The sequence below is a fragment of the Equus przewalskii genome, chromosome 7, assembly GCF_037783145.1.
Source record: "Equus przewalskii isolate Varuska chromosome 7, EquPr2, whole genome shotgun sequence".
NCBI classification, from domain to species: domain Eukaryota; kingdom Metazoa; phylum Chordata; class Mammalia; order Perissodactyla; family Equidae; genus Equus; species Equus przewalskii.
The window spans coordinates 7,962,119-7,974,562 of NC_091837.1; the positions used below are offsets into that span (position 1 = coordinate 7,962,119).

Consider the following 12,444-nt stretch of genomic DNA (forward strand, 5'->3'; position numbering starts at 1 on the left):
CAGCAAACACTGTTAACAAAATAACTAACAGAATAAAAACCCATTATTCGAGTCCATTTTTTCCTTTCATATCTGTGAATTGAATCGCCACTATTTTGAACATTTTCAATGTGCTAAGTGCCAGATACTTGTCTCCCCTGTCCCACATCCTGTGGATCTCTTCCAGTGACTTCAGAGGAAATTCTGTGGTCAAAAAGATACGAGTACGTCAAAGAGAAAAATGAGGGTTTCATTTCTAATTGATGTAAACGAGACATCGATGCGACAGCAAAGACATAAAATAAAAAGAAATTGGTTCATAAATGCAAATGTAGGCACTGGTACACTGTTAACACACGAACTAAAGGCTAAACTTTTTTTAAAGGGATAAAAGATGAATCTTTGATCCTGGAGTAAATTTGAAAACATTCTTACGTATTTCTTTTCCAGAGCATCGAAACAACCTTGAATCCTGTCAAGAAATAAACATTCGATGTCAATTTGGACCAAATACGAAGCCAAAAAAATTCCAAGTACAGAATTGACTTACGTTTTTTGCTTGAAGTACATCAAATTGATAATCATTCACCTTTCTAATTTAATCATTTTTAAAACTCCCAGTATCTTTTAATATATTGATAGAACTTTCTAAGTAACAGGTAAGCAATTTTGAGGTAGGAAACCACATCTTATTTTTCTTTTTGGTTCCCACATCATTTAGGATACTGACCTGCATATAAGTAATCAATTTTTTTTTTTTTGAGGAAGATTAGCCCTGAGCTAACATCTGCTGCCAATCCTCCTCTCTCTCTCTCTTTTTTTGCTGAGGAAGATTGGCCCAGAGCTAACATCCATGCCCATCTTCCTCTACTTTATACGTGGGATGACTGCCACAGCTTGGCTTGACAAGCAGTGCGTAGCTCCGCACCCAGGATCCAAACTGGCAAATCCCGGGATGCTGAAGTGGAACGTGTGAACTTAACAGCTACACCGCTGGGCCAGCCCCATGAGTAATCAAATTTTGACTGATGTTTTTCTTTCTTTATACAAATCCATTTTCTTCAAAAACAAAACTAAGCCAGTATCTTAAGATAATATTGAATAATCAATACAACTTTCTAAGAAATTGTAAAAAAAAAAAAAAAAAAGGATGATGGAAAGAAACAGTTTTAAGGAAATGATTTACCAAATAAAGTCTTATGGGTAACTTTAGCCATGATAAAAGTAATATTGTTCAACTTCTGTGGAATTTCAATTACTTACCATTTGATAATATGCAGTGACCCAGGACATTTTTTATCTTCTCGGAGGATTTTTAAACTGAGGTCTACAAAAATAGAAACACAGTCCATTCTCATCTACCAAAAGACTGCTATACTAAAATTGTCCATGCTAAATAAGAGTATCTCCTTTAACCATTTTATTTATATAACTTACCTAGTTTTATAGCTTATAAAAACATTTTGAATCTCTAAATATTTACTTTAAAAATAAATCCTATGTTGATAAATGGCTTAGTTCTGATTTTGATTATAGTTTAGCAGTCGCCGTTTCTACAATATAGCACAACAGAGCTGGATGCAAAATCAATTTGTGTCACTTCTTTGCTCCTGTTGAATTCTAAGTAATTATAAAGTAGTACTGAGATCATCTTCGTTAACCAATTTAAACATACACCACAATCTCAAATCACTTCTGTGATATTTCTCTTCCTTTCAATAAAAAAAAAAGGATGAAAATTTTTTCCATGAATAATTCTCAAATACTAATTCCATCGGTAATTCAACTACTCTGCTATAGTCAGGAAAGAATAGGAAAATCTTATTAAAAGAGCTTTGGTTTAGATCAGTCTAAAATCAATCTCTGACTCATGTATGACTTTGGCATAAGTCACTTCACCTTTTCACATTGTTTTCCTATCCTAAAATTGACGTCACCTCTACCTCTACTGAGAGATATGAAAATTATTCCATGTTGGTATAACATTTAGAGATTACCAAAAAGAGTGACATAGGAGTATTCAGCATTTTTAAGATATATGCTACTTTAAGTACAAACATTGAGAGGGAGACATAACTTCAATCAAGACTGTTGCAAAAAATAAAGCTATAAAGATTGGTATTATCCTCCATGCCTAGGGTAGTGATTGGCACACAATAAGTTCTTAATTAATTACCTAAAACATGTCTTTTTCCAATTCTGTGTTCCAAACAAGAGGAGAAACTGTAATTATGTGCTACATATAAACATATTCACTATTACAGATTTATATCCTATAGACCAAAGAGGACATAACACAAATGAGGTTGTCATGATTGTAAATACCATGCTTTTGTGTTTATAGCACACGCGCATTTCTCATTGACGCTCTTGTAGAGAATCAAATGTTGTTTAAGAAAATTAAATTGGAATGAGGGCAACGTATCATTAAATATGGATGTGAGAAATTTAAAGTAAAATTAGATTTTGCAAAATAACATCTTACAAGGAAACTGGTAGCTCTCTATACTTATTTTCCAAATGATAGTTCCCATTTTAGTGACAAATCAGCAAGATTTTCTAAATTATCACAATTCAGCTTTTTAAACAAATAATAAGATTTTGAAAAATTGAAGAGTTCTAGGTACATTCTTTTTAAATACGAGAGAAGGAAAGGAGCCAGAAACAGCTTCTAATATAAGGAAATGAGATCATAAGCTTAAGGATACAAGAAACAAAAGGAAGGAAAGTAGAAGACCTGGCAACTAAGAAAAGGAGAGAGATGGTTAGAATAATAACTGTCTAAATACCCATGCTAATCAACAAATGGGTTTGGCATGAGTAGGAATTTTTTCCAACATATTTATATGCATTAACAGGAAGAAGAGTTTTTCACCCGGCTCCATTAAACTTCCTCAATGCCAAAGTATACCTCAAAGAACAAATTTAATTAAGGCACAAAACAGTGCAAATCCACAGCAACCAAATAGATTTTGATCTGGCTGCTGCTTTTACAGGTATAGTTTAGAATTACTGGGCTTGTCCATACAGATTACTTTTCTCCTCAGTCTGTCATTTGGTATCTAGCCAGAAACTAACGGTTCCTATAAGTAAAACCACTAAACACAGTGAAATTAAAATGGAAAATGAATTAGCAAATGGATGTTGAAGAATGGGCTCATGACTTGGAATTAGCATACTCTGTGAGAAATTAAAGGTTTACTCCTGCCAAACAGAGAAAAGAGGTACAACAGCCAAAGAAACCATTTAGTTAAATTTTACCATCCAAGTGGCGTTCTCCATAAGAGCTCTCCGGAAACAGGCCCCTTAGATATGTTATACATGAGATAGAAGTAGCAAAAAGTTTCTTCACCATTATCAATGATTCATGCTCATTAGTGATTTGCGATGGGAAAACTGTTTCCTAGAATAAAACAAAGATGAAAAAGGTTAGTATTCTTTAATATATTCAACCTATCATGTCATTGCCACAGATACAGTGGAAAGATTTTTCAAGGCTTCAAACCTGATACCTTTATAGGTAATCAAAAGGAAACAGGGCTTTGAATATTGAATAGATCTCCACAGGCAAGGCAGAGCAGAAAGGCAGAGACAGTTACCCAAGTAACTCAAGACTATTAATATAATTTATTTCACAATGATCCATGGGTTTGAGGCAAAATTGGAGTTTTACTATGATTATATAATCTCCTTCCCCTTCATATATCCCTCAAAGGCCACTGCAATCTGTCTTTTACCCCCTCCATTCTATACTATTCTATCCAAGGTCACCAAATACATCCTATCATTGACCTCTTCTGTCTTCATACTACATAACTTCTCTGCAGTGTTTGACACTTCTGCCCACATGCTCCCTCTTCTCTCTCAGCTGCCATAACGCTGATTTTCTTTTGATTTTTCACCTATCCTCCCATATCTATCTCAATTTCTCTTATTTTTTTCAGTTTTTCTGCCCTTTAAATGTTGGCCCTTCCCCAGGACTCTGTCTTCAGTGTCTTCTCTTTTCATAGCTCTCTCTTCTTTGGTAACCTCATCTAGTCTCACTGCTTCAGCTAAAGCCTACACAGAGACTTCAAGTCCTTATTTCTCTTCTGAGTCCCATTTCTATATTTCTATTTTCTGAACATCTGCACCTAGAACACTTTGTAAACCCCTCAAACTCAGTTTACCTCTATCACCCCTGACTGAAATCTGACCCCAAGTTTCATTCTCAGACTAATGAATCAGCATCTACTCCAATCATCCAGGCTAGAAGTAGGTCAGCTTTGGCTTCTCTCTCTCCTTCATACCTCATATCCAATCACTAAATCCTATTAATTCTCTCTAAAAGAGTTCTCAAATCTGTTTTCTCCTTTCCCTTCTTAAGGCCACGACCTTCACTTAGGACGTACTCACTCATCCCCTTTATTACTGTAGTAGCCCCTGATTTCCCCGCCAACAGTTCCTTTCGTTCAATCTGTCCTTCTTATTGCCATCATTACTAACTTTAAAGAATATGAATCTTCTCATGACACTCCAGTGTTCATACAGGATGGAATTCAAGTACCTTAGTATGGCATTGAGAACTGTCAAATCTTACACTTTGCCTAGCTCTCCTGCCTCATCTCCCACTCCCTCCTCTCTGCTGCCACTCCCTTATCCTCTCCTCTGCACACTACTCTCTAGCCATGTGGAACTACTGTTCATCTACTATTCTACCACCACGTATTTCCACACTTTTGTGCCTTGCTTAAGCTAGAGTTCTGCAGAATACTAAAATTCTGCATGATGTCCGATAGTGTTCTACACAAAGTATCAGTGCTAACAAGTTTCCTTCTAAAGTTTATATGTGTGTATGTATGACATACTACAGGATTTATGCGGTTGTTCTTAAATGACTGGATATTCGGCCTTAAGAAATGGTGTGCCATACTAGGAATGTCATAAAAGAGTGACAGATGCATGAATTTTATGTCAGTATGTAAGAAGTGTCTACCAACTGTCATCCTGTGTATAGAATATATTTGCTGATAGTTTGGTTTTTATCTTTAGTTATCACTTCAACATATGTTGTCCTATTATTCAATGTTTATTGTGTACATGTATTAACATACAAATAAAAATTTGATCATTTTTATCACAGTCTATAAAACTGCTTTTTACTGTCTTCAATCCAAGCACAAAATATATCTCATGAACTCCAGCTGGTGTTGTGTCAATACATCATAATTTTAAAATATTTCCCAAGTATTGATGGATTAGACTACATTAAACTTAAGAATTTCTGTTCATTAATACACTATTAAGAGCAAAGAGGCAACTTAAGAGTGGAGAAGATATTCTCAGTACATGTCTAGCAAAGGACTCATATCCAATGTATAAAGAACTCTTAAAATTCATTAAGAAATAGATAGACAACCGAAAATAAAAATGGGCAAAAGACTTAAACAGATACTTCACAAAAGGTATCCAAATGGCCAAGAAACAAATGAAAAAGTGCTCAAACTTCATCAAGGAAATGCACAATAAAATCACTATGAGATAGGAGGCTGGCCTGGTGGCATAGTGGTTAAGTTCACGCACTCTGCTTGGGCTGTCAGGGGTTTGCAGGTTCAGATCCTGACTGCAGACCTAGCACCACTCGTCAACCTACCCTGTGGTGGCATCCCACATAAAATGGAAGCCGATTGGAACAGAAGTTAGCTCAATGACAATGTTCCTCAAGCAGAAAGAGGAAGATTGGCAACAGATGTTAGCTCAGGGCCAATCTTCCTCACACACACACACACACACAAATCACTATGAGATAATACTATGCACCCACCAAAATGACTTAAAATTTTAAAAAATCAGAAAATACCAAATGTTGACAAGGATGTGGATCAATTAAAACTTTTAAACATTGGTTGTAGGAGTGTAAATGGGTACAACCTCTTTGGAAAATTGTTTAGTGGTATCTACTAACACTAAACATACACGTATCCTATGACCCATATTCCACTCGTAGGTATACACCCAACCGATTTGCATACAAATGCTCCCCAAAATACATGTATTAGAAAGCTCATAACAAGATTATTCGTAATATCCCCAAACAGAAAACTACCCAAATGTCCATCAACAAGAGAATAGATAAACAAATTGTGGTATATTCCCACAATGGAATATTATATAGTGATGAGAATGAATGACCCGCAACTATACTTAACAATATAAATGACTCTCACACATAATGCTGAGCAAAAGAAACCAGATACAGGAAACTAGACTTTTTGGTGGTAAACATGATGTAGTCTATATAAAAGTCAAAATACAATAATGTACACCTGAAATTTATCTAATGTTATAAACCAAAGTTACCTCAGTAATAAAAGAAACCAGATACAAATGAGTACAACTGTATGACTTCACTTATACAAAGTACAAATCCAGGTGAAACATCTATTCTGTTAAAAGTCAGGGTCGTAAGTCTCTGCTTACCTTATTTATTCAAATTCAGGGATCTTTTTACTATACTATACAGTTTCAACTGTTGAAGTTTTAATAATTCTGTTACTTAGAGGCAGGTACTATCCACAAATATGTCTTTACACAAAAAAAGCTTTTCTATATCTATAGATCTGGCTCTAGAATGTCTTTTTGGACACTCTGGGTATGATTTTGCCATATTAACTTGCCTCTTCTGTGGTACACTATATGGTGGCCATGAATTATCAGTTCATCTTTTTTTTCAAACTTTATAATATGCAGTTGTTAAAAAGGTATATAATAACATTACTACTCTTGCAGGTATGATGTGCTGGTGTGTATGTGGTATACATGTGTGTATGTGCAAAATTTTATAGAAAATTGCTTTTTGTACCTCATAGCTCCTGAGAAATTAAGGTTCTTTTGTGCAATTGGGTAATAGCTGGCATGGCACGCATATATAGTAACTTATTGAAAACATGCCAAAACTTAGAGGCAATACTTGAGTAATAACCATTTGTAAAATTAAATAACCTGAAAGTATAAAGACATTTACTTTAAATATAGAATCTAAAAGGTCATTTGTGGTAATGAAGATCAACGGTTGGAAAAGGCCTCTAGAATTCTGTTACTTCTCTATACTCCAGGGATTTTCTTCTCAGCTCAGCTGGTCTAACACCTTAAAAGTTACCACTGGTGTTTTTATAAATGTCTAATACCTGAAAATATTATGGCTTGATAACAGAAAATACTATTATAAATTATTTTAATAAGATAGTGTGTTTATGATATTTGATGTTTGACAGCTTAGCTGTTGAATTGCATGAACTTAGGCAAGTTACTTTACTTCTCTGAGCTTCAGTTTCCCCCTTATTGCAAGGTTATACTGAAATAATAACATAAAGCTCTTGGCACAGTGCCCAGCACATGGTAAGTGCTGAATAAATGTTAGCTTCTATAGTTATTATTATTGTTGTTTTAAGTACTAAATAGCAAAATCATACAGTCACTCAAAATTTACTGGGAGAAGTAGCTCATGCAGTCTAAACTACAAAGATCTGTTTATATCAAAAGGTCAATTTGTTAATTTACAGTGAGAAAAATAACTGCCAAGCTGTTTGCAATTCATATACCCAGCTCAGCAATTTCCCCTCAGGAAGGAAGCACACTTAGGAAATCAAATGAGATCAGGAGTCTGCTTGGTGAGTACACTGAATTCGAGCCAGAAAGATGACTGTTTCTCTATGCCCTAATTCTCCTTCAACTTCAATCTTCCTACTTCCACTACAGCTTAATATTCCTAAAACAATTATTTTACTCACTCTCCTGATCAAACCTGCTGACTTACCATTGATTGCAGAATAAAGCATAAATTCCTTAGCCTAGCTTTTAAGATCCACATTAATTTCTCTCCAAAGTTCCCATTTAATTTTATTTCCTACTTCTGTCCAACATGACATTCCACTCCAGTAAGGATGGGTTCTTCATTATTCTCTGAAACAGGCCATGCTCACTTATTATTCTGAACCAAGGCATATGCTAGGTTTTCCTCATGAAATTCTCTTCTCTCTCCTCTATGCAAATCCTTTTCATTATTCAAGGTCCACCTTAAATCCCATCTCCTTCATGAGGAAAATACAAACCACTCCAGTATACACAAAATCTCTAAATTCCTACAATTTGTATTGCCTTACTCTTTTTCACATATATATAATGCATATACTGCTTTGTATATTGACTTAACTCCTATAAATCTTATTTTGCTAACTCGATTATAAAATTCTGGAAGATGAAAATCCATTTTTAAAAAAATTCTCTCAGAGAATAACACAGTATTACACATACGTTATATAACATTGAGTTCTCAATGAATAGATGAATGATTTGTTAATAAAGTCATAGGACAAGATAAATTTGCCCAGGTGAACACAGCCCTGGAATGCTCCCCCAGAGTCCCAGTATCCAAGTTTCTCCAGGACTCTCACTTTCAGTTCTTATAATTACATTATGGTGTGCAGCAGAAGTTTCCTAATTGCTTCAGGAAGTGAATGGCTAACAAAGATCCAATCTCTTTAAACATCTTTTTTCTTTCTGATTTCTTTTACTGCAGAAAATCTAAATATATAAACATGAAACAAGCACCCAGTAAGTTACTTTGTAGGAATCTATTCTAATTTTCTGAACATCCTCAGTCCATTAGTCAGTTAAAATGCAGACATAATCTGACAGAATATTATGCACCAATTAACTGATAAAACTGCTGTTTAAAAAAAATACAAAGATTAAAGTAGTGATTCTGAAATAGCTCACTAGATAGTCATCGATTTTCTTTTAATTCTTAATAAATACCTTAGATGCCTTGTGAATTCTGATGGAGTGAGAGAGCTGAGCTGTGGCCATTATAGGAATGTATCAGGATTCTTTCAACAAATCTAACCTGTTTAAAAAAAAAATTAGAGACGTTGCCTAATATAATCCTTATTGTGAATTTTCCAAAGAACTATATAATTAGCATTTGACTGTACTCTTTGGAAAATTAGTTTAATAAATATTTTTATCTCCACTACCAATTTTCTATAAATTTGGCATAAAGTCTCTGTATTAGTTTTTCCAACCACTCAATGAAAATTTAAGTTAATTTACTTGTTGCCAAATTTGGAGGAGAAAAATAGATTGTAAATCACATAAAGACTCAATAATATATTTTACTCATCCTCGTTATTCTCTGAGTGTAACAGTGCTCTGTATATAGAACAGGCTCAAAGACATTTCTTGAATTAACTTCATGCGTAATTAATTTTCAAATTCAACTCAAAAGTTAATGTTTACACTTCATATCCATTAGGATGGCTATTCCAAAAAATGAAAATAACAAGTGTTGGTGAGAATGTGAAGAAACTGGAACCCTTGTGTGCTGTTGGTAGGAATGTGAAATGGTGCAGCCACCGTGGAAAACAGTATGACAGTTCTTCAAAAAGTTAAACAGAATTACCATATCATCCAGCAATGCCACTCCTAGGTATATACCCAAAAGAATTGAAAGCAGGGATTTAAATAGATACTTGTACAAGTATACACTGTTTATAGAAATATTATTTACAATACCCAAAAGGTGGAAACAATCCAACTGTCCATCAATAGATGAATGTATTTTTTAAATGTGGTATATACAATAGACTATAATTCAGTCCTAAAAAGAAATGAAATTCTGATACATGTTACCACATGGATAAACCTCGAAAACACTATGCTAAGTGAAATAAGCCAGACATAAAAGGATAAATATTGTATGATTCCACTTGTATGAGGTAGAGGTACCTAAAGTAGTCAAATTCGAGTTAGAAAGTAGAATAGAGGTTACCAAGCACTAGAGGGTGCAAGAAACGGGGAGTTTAATGGGAGCTTCTGTTCAGGATGATAAAAAAATTTCTAGAAATGGACAATGGTGATGTTGCACAACTCTGTGAATAGGCTTAGTGCCACTGAATTGTACACTTAATGGTGGTTAAAATGGTAAATTTTATATTATGTTTATTTTATCACAACAAAAAAGTTAACATCTAAAATATATCTAGTTTTCACTTTTATTAGCACACTAACGTAAAAAAAGAAGCAAATTTCCCTTTTCCTTTTGAAAGGTTATAATTTAATTTAAATTGGGGCTTCTTTTCAGGTTTTATGGAGTTCTAACCAAAATATTTGTAAAATAACCCATTTAAGGAAATTCCATTCTAGATCACCCAGGATAGCCTGTGATCCGTTTTTGTGTACAGATTAATGCAAGACTCTGGAAGATTGTACAAACAAAAGAGGGCAGAATTATTTGAGGACACTGCCACAAGGTGGTGATAGAGATTATAAACAGGTAATATTTAATTTCTCTCAAATTACTTCTTCAGAGCAGCACTAGGGGACACTCTTTTACAATATTTTATATGAAACTGAAAACCACCTAATAGTCTTTTTGTCCTTAAAGATTCCAAGGTATCTCCTGTTGACTTCAGAGTATAACCTTCATTTCTGAGTATAACCTTCAAATCTGACTCAACACATCAATTGCCTCCCTTACAACTTTAAGAAATAAAATGGGAAAAATAAGTAACTACAAGAGTTTAAGCTCCAGTTCGGTCCATTTAAACCATGGTAAACTATCCCCTACTGGGGTAGTTATTAGTCTTACAGACAATAAATAAGAGAAATAATGATTTTTAAATAGCCTCCTATATTGACGGAGCTTTTTTATTTCTCTATGATCATAAGACATTCTGATGGTATTTCTAGAGAATCAAGCCCCAAAAAGAGCATCAGCCAATTAGAACATAATGCATTACTACATCCATATTGTTGGAATGTATGGCTAACCTGAATTAAGTTGATATTTTGACTGAAAACTCTGAGACGGCTAGGGCACTTGCTTTTGGAAAAGGATTCAAAGTTAGTCATTACTAGCATTTGGTAAATACCTGAGGAATTAGCATGTATAAAATATGTAAAATTAAATTTTATACACACATACGTATGTAGACAGAGAAAAATAACCAGCAATATAATCTAATAGAAAGAGGCTTTGAAGTTAAGGAACCGGGGTTCAAATTCTGCTCAACTACCTAGCAACTGTCTGAAGTGGTCAAATTACTTAATCAGGGTTTTCTTTTTGTTAAATAAAGGCAATAAATCCAACTTTTTAGGGCTCTCACAGTGTTTATCTGGACATGTGTTTATCTGAGGGGGTAACATAGCATAGTGGTTAAGCACATGGACTCTTCTGGAACTAAACTGTCTAGGATCAAATCTCAGATTGCAATTCACTAGCCATTATGATCTTGGGCAGGTTGTGTGCCTCGGTTTCCCCATCTGTAAAACAGGGATAGTAATAGTATCCACTTCATAAGGTTGCTGTAAGGCACTATTTTTAAGGCATTTTGAACACTATCTGACACACATTTCATTATATATAACAAAGAATGTTTGCTTTAAAAAATCTTATATTAATGTTTGAATTCCTGGTTTTCCTCCAACCTCCCAGTTGTCCCTTCTCATGGTCCTCTTCAGACTTTTTTCCCTGCCCATTTCTTAGCTTTTGGTGTTTTTCAGGGTCCTGTCCTAGGAGCTCTTTTTTTGTACTTCCAAACACACTCCTGCTCCTTCAGTTACTATTTCTATTCTAATGATTCTTATATGTATATCCTCAGCCCAGGTCTCTCTGCGGAGTTACAGATCTGGACCTCTAACTGTCTGAGACAGTTCCACTTCCATGTTCCCAACACACTCAAATCTGAATTCTTTTCCCTTGAAACCTATGTCTGTTCCCTAGGTCAGTGAATGACATCATCAAATACCTAGTTGCTCAAGCCTAAAACCTGTGACTGAACCCTGTTCCTTCCCTCATTCCAACATCCAGTCTCCTTAACATTTCTCAAATGTGACCACTCCTCTCTTTATCCACGTTGTTGCCATCTCTGCTTTAGATCAGATCAGTCTCACTTTTTGCCTGGACTGCTCCACCAGTCTGCCTGTCACCATCTTACTTTGTCCAGTCTGTTGTTTGTGTTATAGCCAGAGTTTTCCTTCTAAATTACAAACTTGATTATGTAACTTCCTAGATTGAAATACTTAAATGGCTCCCCACTGCCCTCAGGATAAAATCCAAACTCCTTACTATGGTTTCAAGATCTGCCTCATGACTTCTTAGACACATCTCTAACCACTTTCCCTTACACTTTTATGCTTCAGCTATTCTTACCTACTTTAATTACCTTAAAGGACTATATTCTCTTTAGCTTCCAGACTTTCACAATATTCCTTCTGCCTGAAACATCCTCCTTCATTCTCAATTCCTATGCATCTCCTAGATGCGGTTTAGTATAATTTTCTCAAGGAATTATTTCCTGATTCACCACCATCACCAACTCCGGGTTGTGTGCCCACTGCAATATGTGCTGTATCATGGATGCCTTTAAGTATCCACTCCACTCTACTGTGAGCTAACATGAGGGCAAAGTTGTGCCTGTCTAGTTC

At 34.9% G+C, this 12,444-nt stretch overlaps 1 protein-coding gene across 34 annotated transcripts in view; it reads right to left on the bottom strand.

Moving 5' to 3' along the window:
* The window catches only part of HORMAD2 (HORMA domain containing 2), a 76,354-nt gene that overhangs the window by 59,167 nt on the left and 4,743 nt on the right, over positions 1–12,444 (bottom strand). For 21 of the 34 annotated variants that reach the window (XR_011542302.1, XR_011542301.1, XR_011542295.1 and 18 more), the window contains exons 2-5: positions 8,776–8,863; positions 3,241–3,382; positions 1,243–1,306; positions 415–451 (exon numbers count right to left, since the gene is read on the bottom strand). Coding sequence is in view for 13 of the 34 variants with exons in the window: in XM_070628595.1 (XP_070484696.1) it covers positions 415–451; positions 1,243–1,306; positions 3,241–3,382; positions 8,776–8,826 (294 nt within the window). In the remaining 21 variants the exon portion in view is untranslated. The remainder of the gene's footprint in view (positions 1–414; positions 452–1,242; positions 1,307–3,240; positions 3,383–8,775; positions 8,864–12,444) is intronic. The other 13 variants (XR_011542308.1, XR_011542311.1, XR_011542312.1 and 10 more) reach the window with 2 other exon arrangements.